This window comes from Rhagoletis zephyria, unplaced genomic scaffold (assembly GCF_001687245.7).
Source record: "Rhagoletis zephyria isolate East Lansing unplaced genomic scaffold, Rhagoletis_zephyria_1.1 Rzeph_scaffold_03279, whole genome shotgun sequence".
Lineage (NCBI taxonomy): Eukaryota > Metazoa > Arthropoda > Insecta > Diptera > Tephritidae > Rhagoletis > Rhagoletis zephyria.
In genome coordinates, this window is record NW_016160362.1 from 8,204 (window position 1) to 23,058 (window position 14,855).

A 14,855-nucleotide genomic window follows, 5' to 3' on the forward strand; every position below is an offset into this window, starting at 1 on the left:
AAATCCAAACTCCCATGAAACGGAAAAGAAGAAGAGAGGGGATGGCGAGGGTGGTTGGACACCATTAAGATTAAGACTAAAATTCAGATTATGATTAAGATTAAGTTTAAGATTAAGACGATCAAGAAGAGAAGATTAAAATTAAGATTAAAATTATAATTAAGATTAAGATTATTTAAGATTTAAATTAAGTTAAAAATTAAGATTAAGATTAATATTATGATTAAGATTAAGATTAAAATTCCAATTATGATTAGATTAAGTTTAAGAATGGGATCAAGACAAAGATTAAGACTAAGGGTAGGATTATGATTTAGATCATAATTAAGTTCAAGATTAAGACTAAGACTAACATTGAGATTAGCATTAAGATAAGATTAAGGTTAAATTGAGATTATGATTAAGATCAAGATTAAAAGTTAGATTATGATTAAGATTAAGTTTAAGATTAAGACTATGCTTCAGGGCAATATTTAGATCAAAATTAAAATTAAGGTTAAAACTATGATTAAGATTTAAACTAAGATTAAGATTTAAATTAAGTTTAAAATTATGGCTAAGGTTAAGATTATGATTAAGGTTAAGATTAAAATTCAGATTATGATTAGATTCATTTTGAGATTAAGATCAAAGCAAAGATTAAGATTAAGATTAAGATTAAGATTATGATTACGATTAAGATAAAAATTTAGATTAAAATTAAGATCAGATTAAGACAAAGTTCAAGACTGGGATTAGGATTCGGAAAAGATTAAGATTAAGATTGTTATTAATATTGAGATCAAGATTAGGATTAAGATAAAAATCAAGATTTAGATTAAAATTCAGGTAATGATTAATATTAAGTTTAAGATTCAGATTCATATTAAGATCAAGATTAATAAAAAGATTGCAATTAAAATTAACATTAAGGTCAAGGCTAAGATTAAGATTAGGATTCTGATTAAGATTAAGACTAAAATTAATATTAAAAATAAGATTAAGATAAAGTTAGGATTTATGCAGATTACGATTAAGATTAGGACTAAGATTAAAGTTATGATTTGCGGAGAAGAGCTGTCACTGTCAAAAAATATATGATTAAAAAAATTGTATGGATCGCCCTTAACATAATGTTTTTTGAAAAAATAAAACTATTTTTCTCCAAGAAAACTAACTTTAACCTAACTAACTTTTTAAAAAAGTTGTGCAACGTGCAACTGATTTTAAAACTTCTTTCACTGTGTCTCCAAAGGCAATTGGGGTATTCACAACGGTGTCGTAAGTGTGGTATTGTTGTATGTCGTAAACTTTAAACGCCTAAAAAATATATTAAGGGTGTTCGCAAAGTACAATCAATGTCATATTATGAATTTTCGCAGTGTTAAAAAATAGTGGTAAAAAATAGTTGGTTTCAAGTTCTCTAAACATTTAGTTAAGCTTTACGACAGACAACAAAACGACACTTGCGACACCGTTGTGAACCGATCAAATGTTTTGTAAAATATTGTAAAAATCATCTTTTCTGACGAAGCGCATTTTCATCTCGACGGCTATGTTAACAAACAAAACTGCCGCCAATGGGGATAGGAAAACTCGTACGTAATCGTCGAGAAACCAGCATCCTCAGAGAGAGACAGTTTGGCGGGAATTTGGCCTCATCGGCCCATTTTTCTTTGAAAATGCTGCTGGAAAAGTATTTTAGGTCAACGGTGAGCGCTACAGAGGCATGGTGAACGATTTTTAGTGGCCGGAAATTGAAGACATGCACTTGGATGATTTTGGCTTCTGCAGGATGGTGCGCTATGCCACACAGACCATGCCATAATCAATCTTTTGCGCGCTAGGTTCGGTAATCGTGTCATCAGATGTCTCGGCGATGCTAAGTGGTCACCTCGGAGCCGCGATATGACGCCGTTAGACGTTTGTGGTTTACCGTGAAGAACCGATGTTATGCGTAAAATACATTAACGACTCAGACCGTTAAGGTGAATTTGCTCCTCGAATATACCAATAATATATGTACAGAACAAGTAATTTTTAAGCAAAAAACAAAACTGACTTCAATTCTCATTTACACATTTAAGAGTATATTAATTTATTCAAGATCCAATGACCGGATCAAACTAAAGTAGTAGTAGGGACCACCTCTGTGATAGCACCTTTCTTTTAAAATAAGAGTTATGGAATTCGGGTCAAGGGGTCCAAAGTCATGCGGTAACATACATAAAACAAAAAAAAAATACTTATTACGACAAACTGATAACCTTCCCTCTTTTTGAAGACGCTTAAAATGATACTTTTGTTAATTTTGTTTCAATTTTAAAAAGAAAATTTAATACGCAGAAGATTTTCGTTTTCGGGGACCCCTAAGAAAAATGTTATGCTTAATAATTTTGTGGAGCAATTTAGCCATTTTTCATATCTGCGTGAAGATGTTTCATTCCCGTATTAAAGGCGGACAAATTGTCCGTTAAATCTTACTATGTATATTATATACATATACATATTTGAAGTTACTTTATACATAAAATGACGTGTATTAAAATTAGATTTTTGACCAAAAATGAAATTAAAATCCTTTTGGAATTTGACTACTCCATGTGTATACTAAAGTCTGGGTATAGCTGGGTTGAGGCCCTGTTTTCAAGATGGTGGCGATTTGACAACAAGCGGAGCTCGATACGCTTTTTTAATCGGTACGACTGGCCTTGCAATATAACATGGTGGTCACACCATGAAGAAAATGGTCAGGTTTTCGTAAACCAAACTTTACACAATTTAGGTGCTACTAAAAGTTCTTCTAAATACTGTGCTTTCAACTAAATAATTTGTATTGAGTTGCTCTACAGTGTGTGGTTTTTTTTATTTGCATTTGTGTAAGTGTGGTTATTATTATTAATAGACGCATTCATTTGTGTGTACTGTCCTTAGTTTGTTCTACCGAATTACTATGATTCAAACGAATAGTTCGGTTTAAGCGGCTTAAAGGCTAAAAATATATGAGTATTAACTTATTTATAAATATTAATTTACTTAAATTCTATTAAGTCTGTTTACAATATGAAGTACCAGCATTTTTTATTTGCATAAATTTGAGTTGTGAGTTCATATTAAAAAATTAGCTGACTTCATTTATATATATATGTAATTGTTTGATTTTTTTAAGATTTTGATTTAGCCGTATAGTGTAAGATTTAGATTCATTTATGAATACACAAATATTACAACAATATTTTACTCGAAGGATCGTCTCACAACACAGAATATGTACGTATATGTAAGTAATAAAATTTGGTTTAGTTTTAGCACAAAATTAAGTAAAATAAGACAAATATGATTAGCGCAAAAATGTGTTACATTTGTTATAAAACATTTACAGAGTTTTCGCAAAAGGACAATACAACAACACAAAATTAGGAACATAACCACAACAAACACGAAAACAATACAATACATAACATAATGCACATACAAACAAACAAAAAATTAAAACAAAATGCTTACCTCAAATATCTTTTGTCAAATTGGCAATGTAACAGTGTGCAGAGTTCAAACATTTAATGTTTTTTTCAGATAATAAAAAAACAGAAATAAATAAAAAACTTTTTCAATTTAATGTTTCGAATTTCGATATATTTTTATTATATTATTTTTTTTTCAATCGTAGTTTATTTATACCTTTTGACTGTTAAAATTAAAAACTAAAATCACTTAAACAATAAAATAGAAATAAAAATTATTCTCAATTTTAAAGTCATTATAAGCAATATTATAAACTGCCGTTTTTCTTTAATTTTAAATAAGTATATGTAGTTTTAGTTTCCTAAGCTAATTACAACTATTTAGTTATACTTAAAAAATTTTAGCATGAATATTAAAACCATTATAATTTACAAAAAAATATATATGCAAAGTATTTATATTATTATGCTTGGACATAAACAAGGGCATTTTCGTGATTGTTTCTTGGAGTTATTGTAATGTGCCTTATGTAGTGTTGCTTTTAGTTTTTTGTTTTGATTTTGAAATAAAATTATTTAGTTTTAATTTAAGTTATTATGTTAATAATTTTTTTTTTTGCGCTAAATATTATTATTTTACAAATTTTATTACGACTTTTTTGTTTTTATGCTAAATACAATAAATTAATTACAAAATTATNTTTTTTTTTTTGCGCTAAATATTAATATTTTACAAATTTTATTACGACTTATTTGTTTTTATGCTAAATACAATAAATTAATTACAAAATTACAATATTTGGTATACGTTTTATTTTCTTTTGAAAAATAATTCTTGCTTTACGCACTTATGTGGACCCACTTTAATTCGATTGTGAACAAATTGTGCTCACACAATGTGAATACATATTACAATTACGTAAATATGTAACAATTTGTTTAAGATTTATTTACTCCTTTTTGAAAAAGTGGACACCAAAAGTCGTTAAGCTCAAATGAAAATTTGTATGCGTTCTAATTTTTTATATTCGTCATAACCTTAATGCACGCCAAGTGTTGGAAAGTGTCATAAAACGTGTGATATTTTTACAGTCACTCCGCGAATTGTACAAGCGTTGAAAAAAATTTGTTATTTTTAATAATATAATTGAACTTTTAGTTAAATATTGACTAAGTCAAATGCTCGAGAACACCGCGAAGCGTAAACAATTTTCATAGTTGGTTTTTGTTAGAAAAATGTTTTATGACATATTCTCTATACTTGCAGCATTAAGGTTTTTCTTTGTAAATAAATGTAGTATTTGACAATTACTAAATATTTATTTTTTATTTTTTTATATATTCGTGATGTGAGTCGATTTTTTCTTAAACTACAGTACAGTAAAACAATATTTACAATTTAATTACAATTAAAAATCGTTACTTCTACGCGTTAAAAAAAAAAATTAGAAACTAAATTTTTTAAATTAAACTCAATAATAAAATAAAAAATTAAAAAATTATATAAAACGTACATAAATTTATTTAATTAAAGTAAGAAGGAAACTTTTAGTTTAGAAATCATTTAGATTAAATACTGTTGTCTAAGTCGGCGGGTTGCCAAGTGCAAAACCGATATGCGCGAAAGTCATTTTTTCAGCGATAATTAAAAAAATATCAATTAACATAATTTAAAATAGTTTTTCTTCTTAATTTTGCTCGCGAACATCGTTTTATTTCGTAGTGATTTTGGTTCATTAAGTATTTTGAGCTCGCTGTATTGTCGGAAATCTTATAAACAGTAAATATATTTACAAATCTATTAGGTTCATAAGCGGCATTGACTTGATTTAACAGAATAGTAAAAAACAACTACCTACTTTTAAAAACTCTCAGCAGCATAACTGACTACTCAACCCACTGTTCATATTTAGCGATTTTTTCTTAATGTCCACATGTATGTGTGCAGGTTACCAGCTTGTCACAAAACGTCCTTTCCTCAGTTCAACTTTCAGGTTTACAATACTACATTTTTCAACTGTGCATTTTTTCGTTTTCGTCAGCCATTTTATTAACAAACAAAAAATATTATAAACAAATTTTTTTTTTAAGAAATCACTAACAAATCATTAATCTTAACAAACTTAAAAAAAGAACAAAAAAGTAACAGAAATCAAACAATTAATAGTGGTAGGTATTTGGCCGTAGATTGCAACAAAAAATCTGTGAAAAAATTAAATCATAAAAAATAAATTATTTATCTGAATTGCTGTGTGTGTATGTGGCAAATGAAATTTAAGTAAAATTACTTGTATAATATTTAAAACGGAGACATTAAAACTAAACAAACTATGTATGTATGTATGTAAGCAACTAAGGTGAGTATGACTACTAGTATAGTATAACTAAACGCACGGTGGAATGATGCTACCCGTTCCGCGGTATTGAAAATGAGAAATGAAGTGTTAAATTAGAAATTAAATCAGACAAATTCTAAATAATATTGAAATAAGCTGCCACTACCCAAATACCAAACCACAAACAATAAAAAGTAGTGCAACTACAGCCAAAATGTTATTTTTTTTATAAAACAATAAACAAAAAACTTATAAAACGCAAATATTCAATAAATGCTTGCAATAAATAACAAAATATATAGGAAAAGAATAAAAAAAAAATGTTTTATAAAAAATATTTCATATACATAAAAGAATTGGGAAATTCTGAGTTTTAAAATCAAAATTGCGTTACGCTTAAGAAAGCACAATTTCAGTGAACACTGTTTAACACTCATTTTAGCTGCAAAAAAAAAATAAAAACAATTAAAAAGTCTATAAGCGCTGTCAGAATGGGTACTTGTACGTCAATGCCGGAAAAGTATCCCAAGGCAGTGGCGTACGTAACGCAGAGAGACATCACAATAAATTAGTCTGTTCCAATAGCAGAATAGCACTCCGGTTTACAGATTTAGTCAGAACTTACGGGAAAGTCGTTTAGACATAAAAACTGCAAGTGGGAACACTTTTGAGAGAGTAACTGAGCAACTCTTCCTAGTCAGAAGTTACAGGATTTAGTCCGGAGTTTTTTCCTGTAAGTTCATTAAAAGTCTCAAACGTTGGACATGGTTGCATTTGTAAACAAAAACAGAACGCGATGAAAGCAAGGAATCTTATATTTGTTAAAAAATGGCAGCAAACAACCAAATATTTGCTTATGTATAGATTTTTGAAATTATTTAGTGATATTTCAGTCAAATCAGTGTTGTACCAATGAAATGTAAACAAACCGACTGACGTTTTTACAGGAAAAAGTGCTTTTTACGTTCTCGTCCGCTTCTGAATCTGTTCTCCTTTTACTCTCACTTGAGAGAGTAAAATTGTAGTTTAACAGTTCCACAGGTTTTAATCCGAAGTTCAAAGGAACAAATTGGTACCGTATGTAAACAAAAACCAGCTGTTCTTTATTACCGCTTATAGAAATGCCATTACTGTTGGAATAAGTGACATCAAAATTTGAGAGTTCTCAAACGTTAGTTGGTAGCGTCGACGCAAGGGTTACCTCTCGGGAGCCCTGTCAGTTTCATCTTGCTGATAAACTGCAATCAGCTGTTCGATATTTATTTAATTTTAAATCCGCCCGCTACCGAAAGGCATGATGCATATGAGTAAGTAAAATTAATTAAATTTTCTGTTACAAGTCATTTTTTTTTATAGAAAATAACTGGGAATCAGCTGCTGATAAACTTATGCTGAATTTCTATTAGGCATTAAATGACAAAAATTTGTTATGACAATACTGGGCAAAAAAATGCCAGTGGCATTACGTTCACGTCTGTTTCCACGTGGAATTTTTGAAAAGACCTACATTATTTGTCATTTCAATGCCTGGTAGAAGTTCGGCATAAGGTTACCAGATTAACAAAAGTAAGCTGCAAAGGACGTTCACAGTTGATAAATTGACCGAGTACAAATTATCTGTTTACCTAAACTATCAAAATGGGCGTGACGTGACGACCCCTACTGAAATTCTAATTTAATTAATTTTCGATTGCTGCCTCCCATCAGCGTTGCCAAATCTAATGAAATCCTACCTGAATTGTAAGCGTTTAAGCAATATATGTACATTTGGACCTTTGTGAAAATCGGAAAAAGTTCTGGAAAGTCGGTCTTCACTCGAAAACATATTCAACAGTCCGAAATTGCAAGGACATTGATAATTACCGTACTGATTACGCATGTCTCTGATCACCCAGGATGTTTGTAACGCACCGAAATTCAATCTTTATCCTTCATTTCCAACCCAGTATCTGCTAACTTCTTTTTAATTTGTGCTTTTCTGTATTCTAATTTGAGTTTGAGTCTGTAATTGAGAGAACTTTGGCGATGTATGCCAAACAGTTATCTTCGAAAAAAAAGTTTAAAAACTCTCAAAAACCTTAATAAATATATGTATAAGATGTAGACAGTATACAGCTAAGGGATGCATAAGGCTAAGCCAGAAAAATTATTAGCTCCGGAAAAATTGGCTTCACAACTTTTTGATCTAGTTCAAGACTATGGTCGATGATTCAGGAACAAGCTTCTGAACTCTTCACGTTTCGGGTGATACCATTTTAGCGCCGTTTATTAATCCCAGTTATGAATGATCCTCGTGATTCGATTTTGGAGCTGAGGTATACTATTTTAGGTTTGGTGGTCCTTTAAATATTGGCTCTCTTGGAGTTGGAACAGAGGTTCGCGGTTCGTCTAAGATTTTGGAGCTGAGGTGTACTATTTTAGGTTTGGTGGTCCTTTAAATTTTGGAAATTACGAGCGCGGAAGAAAAACTGCAAGAAATAAATCCGCCGAGTGGGCGGATAAGCATTCATATTGACAGTTAGGTATTCCCTACTCAAAGACTGTTGTAGATGGTAAGAAGCCAATAGGAAGATGCGCCGTTGCCAAATCCATTGTGTCCCACAACACAAAGGAGTTGAAGCTAACGCAAAAGCTGACAAGCTGGCCGGCATTCTGCTGAACGTCCCACTGGCGATAAAGGTAAGAATTTCTCTACATAAACACAAACGATCGTACAAACTGACCAGCCAGCTGTTCATATAGCCAGGCAATATACATAGCATCGACCCTTTCGCCCGTTTTAATAGATGATTATGCACACTGCACACTGCAATGAAAAATTGTCGATTTCCGACATATCTATCAACCAAAGGGTTAAGGTTCTTGGCAGCGCAAGAAAAAGCAGAAAAAGTTTACGTAAACAAAATCCTAGATATCTCGTTACTTTGGTACTTGAGAGTTTTATGCATGCATATTTTGCGAAATTAACGTGCCGCCGATGCACAGTTGTCCAAAACTGGAATTTACTGTTCACAATTCAATGGAGCCTTAATTTTTCAACCATTTTGATAAATTGAAACGATTGTACTAAAATTTAATGATCTATAAAACTGCATACCATTTTTTTTTTCTAAAAACTCTAAACTAAAATTTAATATAATCAAATAAAAATTCAAAAATCGGGATAAACTGGTTTCATGCAAATTTTATAAATTTTCGNCTAAAATTTAATATAATCAAATAAAAATTCAAAAATCGGGATAAACTGGTCTCTTCCAAATTTTATAAATTTTTCTTAAAAAGAAATTAATAAAATATATTGGAGTACGAAGGCTCTAGTGAATTATGAACAGTATATTTCAGTTTTGAAACACTGTGCAATGTAGTAAGCTAGGAAAATTAACTGGCAGTCGACAAAACAGCAATTAGCCGTTTAGCATTTCACCAGTTTATGCTAGCAAAAGTGCAAAAAAAGCTTTACGATGTAGCAACGTTTTGTTCATTTCTTTGGAAAAAGTTCTTACTTCCCTTTATGTGGAACTTCCGCGCACAATTTCTAGAAAAATTCTAATATTAGTTCGTCTGCTAATTTTTATTGGAAAAATAAAGAAACATGCTGTCAACTATAGAAGCATGCCCTAAGTTCTATGTTACACTTACACAGTCCTAAGTACACATCGTTACCTTAATTCACAAAGGCCCTAACCAACACTTTTTTCTTCGAAACTGTGTTTTTCACAGATTTTGGAAGAATATATGTATTACAATACATCTCCAATAAAATTTTAAAAGTATTAATACCAAAAACAACGGAGTTATGCCACTTTTTAAAATGCTCTATCCATATGTATGATTTGATTTTTATAATGTTTTTTGCTTCTCCTGCCTTTGTCAATTAAGGTGACGATATGTATATATATCAAAAGAATTTTATAAGGGTATAGATTATGGTGTCAAAACTTGTACAAACTTGTACAAAAAGACACGTTTTTTTTGACAAGTACATTTAAATGAAAACTGATTTAGTAAGAAAAAGAAATAATTTCAATTGAATTAATCACTTTCGTAATGAACGTTTGGGTTGTGAGATTTAGTCAGTTAGGCTGAGATAAGACTATAAATTCACGTTTTGTAAATAAGTTTTGGTGAATGGAAAAATTCTGTATCTTTTTTTCAGCAATAAGTGCCGTTATATGAATTTAGGGCGAGGTTATTTGAGTACTAAAATAAATAGTTGCATTTATGTCAAGTTCTCATCACTTTCACATTTAAATTTTTTTTTCTGCTATGTACCTATGTATGCACATATGTAGGTATTGTCTATATGAATTATGAATATTTTTGACGGCATGTACCTAAGCTAAGTAAATAGTTTGTGTGTATCCGTGTGAGTTTGATTGACTTGAAATAAATAGTGCATATGCCTAAGAGATTTGATGAGATTATGTGGGCGTATGCACATACATGCATGCATACACACAAACATTTATATATATATATATATATATATACCGATGTACATTTGCATACACGTGTGAACACAATATGTATGAATGTGTGTATGCATCCATGTAGTAGTATGTAGGTATATGCGCGAGCAAGAGAGCCTCTTATATTTTCTGAAATTCTACATTTATCATAAGTAGTAAGTATTTAGGTATATGTATGTATTCTATTACTTTCGTAATTTCATGTTTGATCGCAGTATTTGTTAAAATTATTTTTTAAGACTTTTTATTAGTTTTTTTTTCATTTTGAATATTTTGAATGCATTTTCTTCTAAATTTCCTTAGAATTAATGCTGAATTTTTTGAGTGTTCTTTGTTTTTTGTTTGTAAATAAATAAACTAAAGTTAATAAATAATATGAAAACAATAAAATAATATTAAGTGGTAATATTAATGGTAATAAGAAAACTAAACAAAACAACAAAAGAGCAGTAGAAGTAAGAGGAACAGAATAAGAATACAACATTGGAAAAATATTATTAAATAAAATAAACCTTCTATAGCACCTTTGTTTAACTTATCAAAAAACCGATATGATTTTTTTAATAAAAGATTGTTTTTTAGTAGTACATATTTCATATAGTGATAGGCATAATGAGAAGGTCACACACATATTGATAATTATTTATTTTTAGTTTTTTTTTAAGTTAATAGTTCATTCCATAACGAAAACCAACTAAATTCAAGTTTCAAACTTTGTGCAAAATTTTAAGAAATTCACCAAAATATCAAATTTTTTTTTCAGAAATTTTAAAAAAATTGCAGTCTCATAGCGCACTCAAATGCTTACAAATTATCGTTGACATAAAAAACAAAAGTTTTTTTTGTGACGGTGTTGAGCATTTTTTTTCATATAGCGAATGTTCGCTTTAAGAAGAAAATGCGCAACACTGTCAACAAAAAAATTTTGTCAAACCCAACGGCGCTTTGTTATACTAGACCTGTCGTAAAAGTTTTAGATTCTAAATAAAAAGCGGAAAATTTTGATGAAAAATTTATGAGTTTTTTTAAAACTTTGCAAAGTGCTACAATCTTGGATTTAGATGGTGTTTTTTATGGAATGAACTATATTTAAGAAAAAATAGTTATTATAATTAAATAATTTGAAAAAAAATATTAATTTAAAACTTTTCAATATGTAGGCGACCGTATCATTGTGTCTATCTCTATATATGAAAAGTAGCTTTTTCACTTGCTCACTTTTTTCTATACATTATTTTTACTTATTTGATTTTCTATTTTTGTTTTCGCTCGCATTTTGCATTTTATGAGTAGTTAAAATTTAACACCCAAATTCATAAAAAATAAAGACGACTTTAACTGCTTTATAAATCAAAAAATTGTATGAAAATGTCACTTTATAGAACTCTTTAAACCCATTTTATATTTTATGAATAAGGCCATTAATCTGTAAAATTTAAATTGGAGCATTTTAAAGAGCTTGTTTTTTTAGAATTAATTAAAGAGTATTAGTCATTGGAATGTGTTTTACAGTTATTATCGAAATTTAGTCGTTCTTGTGAATATTTGTATGTTTGTATGCTTGTATATATTTAAGTAGATTTGCTGTGGTGGACAAGATGCAAAAAAAAATCACCCCAAATGTGCTTCGAGGTGTCCTACTGTCAGTGCATATCTATTGCTCATGTACTAAATGACTGTCAGAACTAAAAAAATTACAGTTACGAGCTAATGATGCAGGAATAATTAACTCCTTTTATCATGTTTTATATTTTGTTAAAATTGCAAGCCCAAATCTTGTGTAGTTTCGACGTGAGAATAGAATGTGCGTTAGACCGTACCAGAAAAAAGTTCTGAGTCTGAAATATTTTTGCAAGGCAATTCGGAACTTTTTATATATTTTTTTAAATTGTTCGTCATACATATCTTCAGCATTTTAAAGTACAATAATATCCATGTTTTTGTCTCGGGGGGACAATTTTCCCAAAGTTCATTGACATCAGCTACCCCGTTCTTATCACCAGATCTAGTTCTTAACCACCAAATCTAAGTTTCTACCTAATGTACCACCCTAATGCCAGTAAATTAAAGCTCGGAGAAAATCATTGAACTTTTACCAAGAAGTACATATTTCGATTCGATGGCAATTTAGAGTTTTTGGCCTAACGTAGGCGTCACCTTTTTTAATTAACCGACTTCTAAAAAAGGAGGAGGTTATCAGCTCGTCGGAATATTTTTTTTTATGTATGTTACCGGATAACTTTGGTCCACGTCAACCGATTTCGATGATTCTTTTTGCAACGGAAAAGTAGTATCTCAGAGTTGGTCCCATACTAATTTGGATCCGATCATTGCATCATGAAATATATAGATATTTTTATATTTTTTTTAAGTCGGTTTTTTTTGCTAAAAATTATTTGTTTTTAGTCATATCTTCGGCATTTACAGTCGGACCTTAAAGTAAGATATGTATGTATATCGATGTTTTTGTCTCGAGCGAAAAATTTTTTTGTTCCAAAGTTAGGAACAAGTAGTAGCCCGTTCTGGTACTAACCCGCCAGATCCCAGTCCTTATTATCCTAACATACCACCCGAATACCAGTCAATTAGAGCTCTTCAAAAATTATGAAACTTTTGATTATTCAAGTTGAACTTTTTTTACTGTCGAATATAGGTGCCACTGAAAAATGTAAAAAGGCAGTTACTAGGTTCGGGGGGAAAAAATAAAATCGTTCGAAATTGTCTGGCAAAATACTTTAGGACTCAGTACTGGGCGGCGACCTTTTGTTTTGCTTGCGAGATGGTACGGTCTAATGTGCCATTAAAATTTGGAACTTTTTGAGCTATTGAGTTTTGCCAGTATTTTAGAGAATGAGCGATATCATCGTACATACATATGTATGTACATATGTATAGTACCGGACAAAAGTATTGGCACAGAGCACTTTTAGCAACATCTGCAAAGTTTTTTATTCTAATTTATTTTCAATAATTTTTTATAAAAATGTAGTTCGTCCTACAAAAAAAAAAAAAAAACTTTGTGCAAAACTCAGATAAATTCAGTAAATTTGCGTACTAATTTGCAACTTTCTATTCTTATTTTTAAAAGAATTCTAGGTATGCAGTTTTATTGCCCATCTAATTTTAGCAAAAAAATTGCAAGCTTATAGTTGGTGAAAAATCGCCTTGATTTTTGACAATTTTATTTTCGCTCAGGTTCTTCCATACAAAGTGTGCTCGACAATTATTTTTTGTATAGAGAAAATGGGCAACACCTTCAACTAAAAAAATGCCAAAAATCAACGCGGTTTTTAGATACCTCAAACTTGCACTTTGTTATACTAAAATTGAAAATAGAAAGTTGCAAATTAGTATGCAAATTCATTGCATTTTCCCGAGTTTTGAACAAAGTTGAAAGATTTTGCTTTATTTTTTTTGGTGAAGATCGCACTGTATTTTTATTAAAAAATATTGCGAAAAATTCTCTGTGCCAATACTTTTGTCCGGCACTTATGTACATTTAAATAGTTTAGTTTTGTATTATTTTCTGTAAGTTTTTTGGTTTTGTTGAGAGAACTATCGAAAGATTTCTTTATATAAAGTTGCAGTTGCAGTTATATTTAACAACATAATACATAAATAAATATTTTTTAATGCATTTACTATGTTTGTTTTAGCAACATTTATGGTTTGTTTATAACTAATTTTTGGTTTATTGCATTTGAGTAAAAGTGTTAGTGTATTAGTGAATGGGTACGTGTGTGCTCGTGTTTGTGCGTGCTCTTGTTTCTGCATGCGTGTGTGTTTTTGTATGTATGTATGTGCATCAGTGTGGAAGCTAATGAGTATAAAGTTTGTTTTTGGTATATTTCGGAGTTAACTTGAAAACATTCGATTCGAATGACACTTCGTACATATGTATGTAGATATGTAGGCATGCATGTTTGTATTTATGTATATTCGCTTGCGTCTCAAAACGCCAGAAAAACTAAGCCACATTTTTTTTTTATCTTTGCATCGTTATGTTTGCAAGTAGTTTTTTAACAGCTTAGCTTAGCTTTATATTTTCGGCTCATAAAAAAATATTAATTTAATTTTATCGAACAAAATGTTTAAGTGCATTGCCATCAATTTAAACCAATTTCGATGCTATAGAAAAGCCTATTTTAGCAATAATAACTTCCATAAAATTTCTTCTCGCCACATTCTTGTTCATTACTGTACGTACTGGGAGATATATTATTGACTTCCTTGCGGTCGCAGCGTTCGCCCATGAATCCTTCCGGACATCTGAAATGAAGATTTGGAGAAATATGGTTTGAGTTAGTAACAAATTCTTATCTATGAACATTTTGTATTTAATCGAAGACATATATAGATAAGTACAGTAAGTACAGTGGCATAGCTAAGAGGGGCAACGGTGTCGAAAAACGGTGCTCGCTATTTCTGATGATGGAAAAATAATACAGGAAAAATTCGAATTTTCCAAACGCATCTTTTTTATATCTGAATATAGGGTGAAGGGAATATAATTCTTGACTAGATTCCGTTATTTTGTAATCCCTCTTTGCTTTAATTTGCTCGCACCGCGCTGTCAAAGTGCCGTGTTGATAATTGTTTATTTGGTT

At 30.2% G+C, this 14,855-nt stretch overlaps 1 protein-coding gene across 2 annotated transcripts in view; it reads right to left on the reverse strand.

The window, feature by feature from the left end:
* Nucleotides 1-4,927: 4,927 nt before the first annotated feature.
* The window catches only part of LOC108368729 (protein vein-like), a 32,842-nt gene continuing 22,914 nt past the window's right edge, over nt 4,928-14,855 (reverse strand). Inside the window, exons 4-5 of one of the 2 annotated variants that reach the window (XM_017623638.1) lie at nt 14,456-14,517; nt 4,928-5,645 (exon numbers count right to left, since the gene is read on the reverse strand). In XM_017623638.1, the coding sequence (XP_017479127.1) occupies nt 5,596-5,645; nt 14,456-14,517 (112 nt within the window). In that variant the 3' untranslated portion in view covers nt 4,928-5,595. Of the gene's footprint in view, nt 5,646-13,776; nt 14,518-14,855 lie in introns of those variants that run through there. The other variant, XM_017623637.1, reaches the window with a different exon arrangement.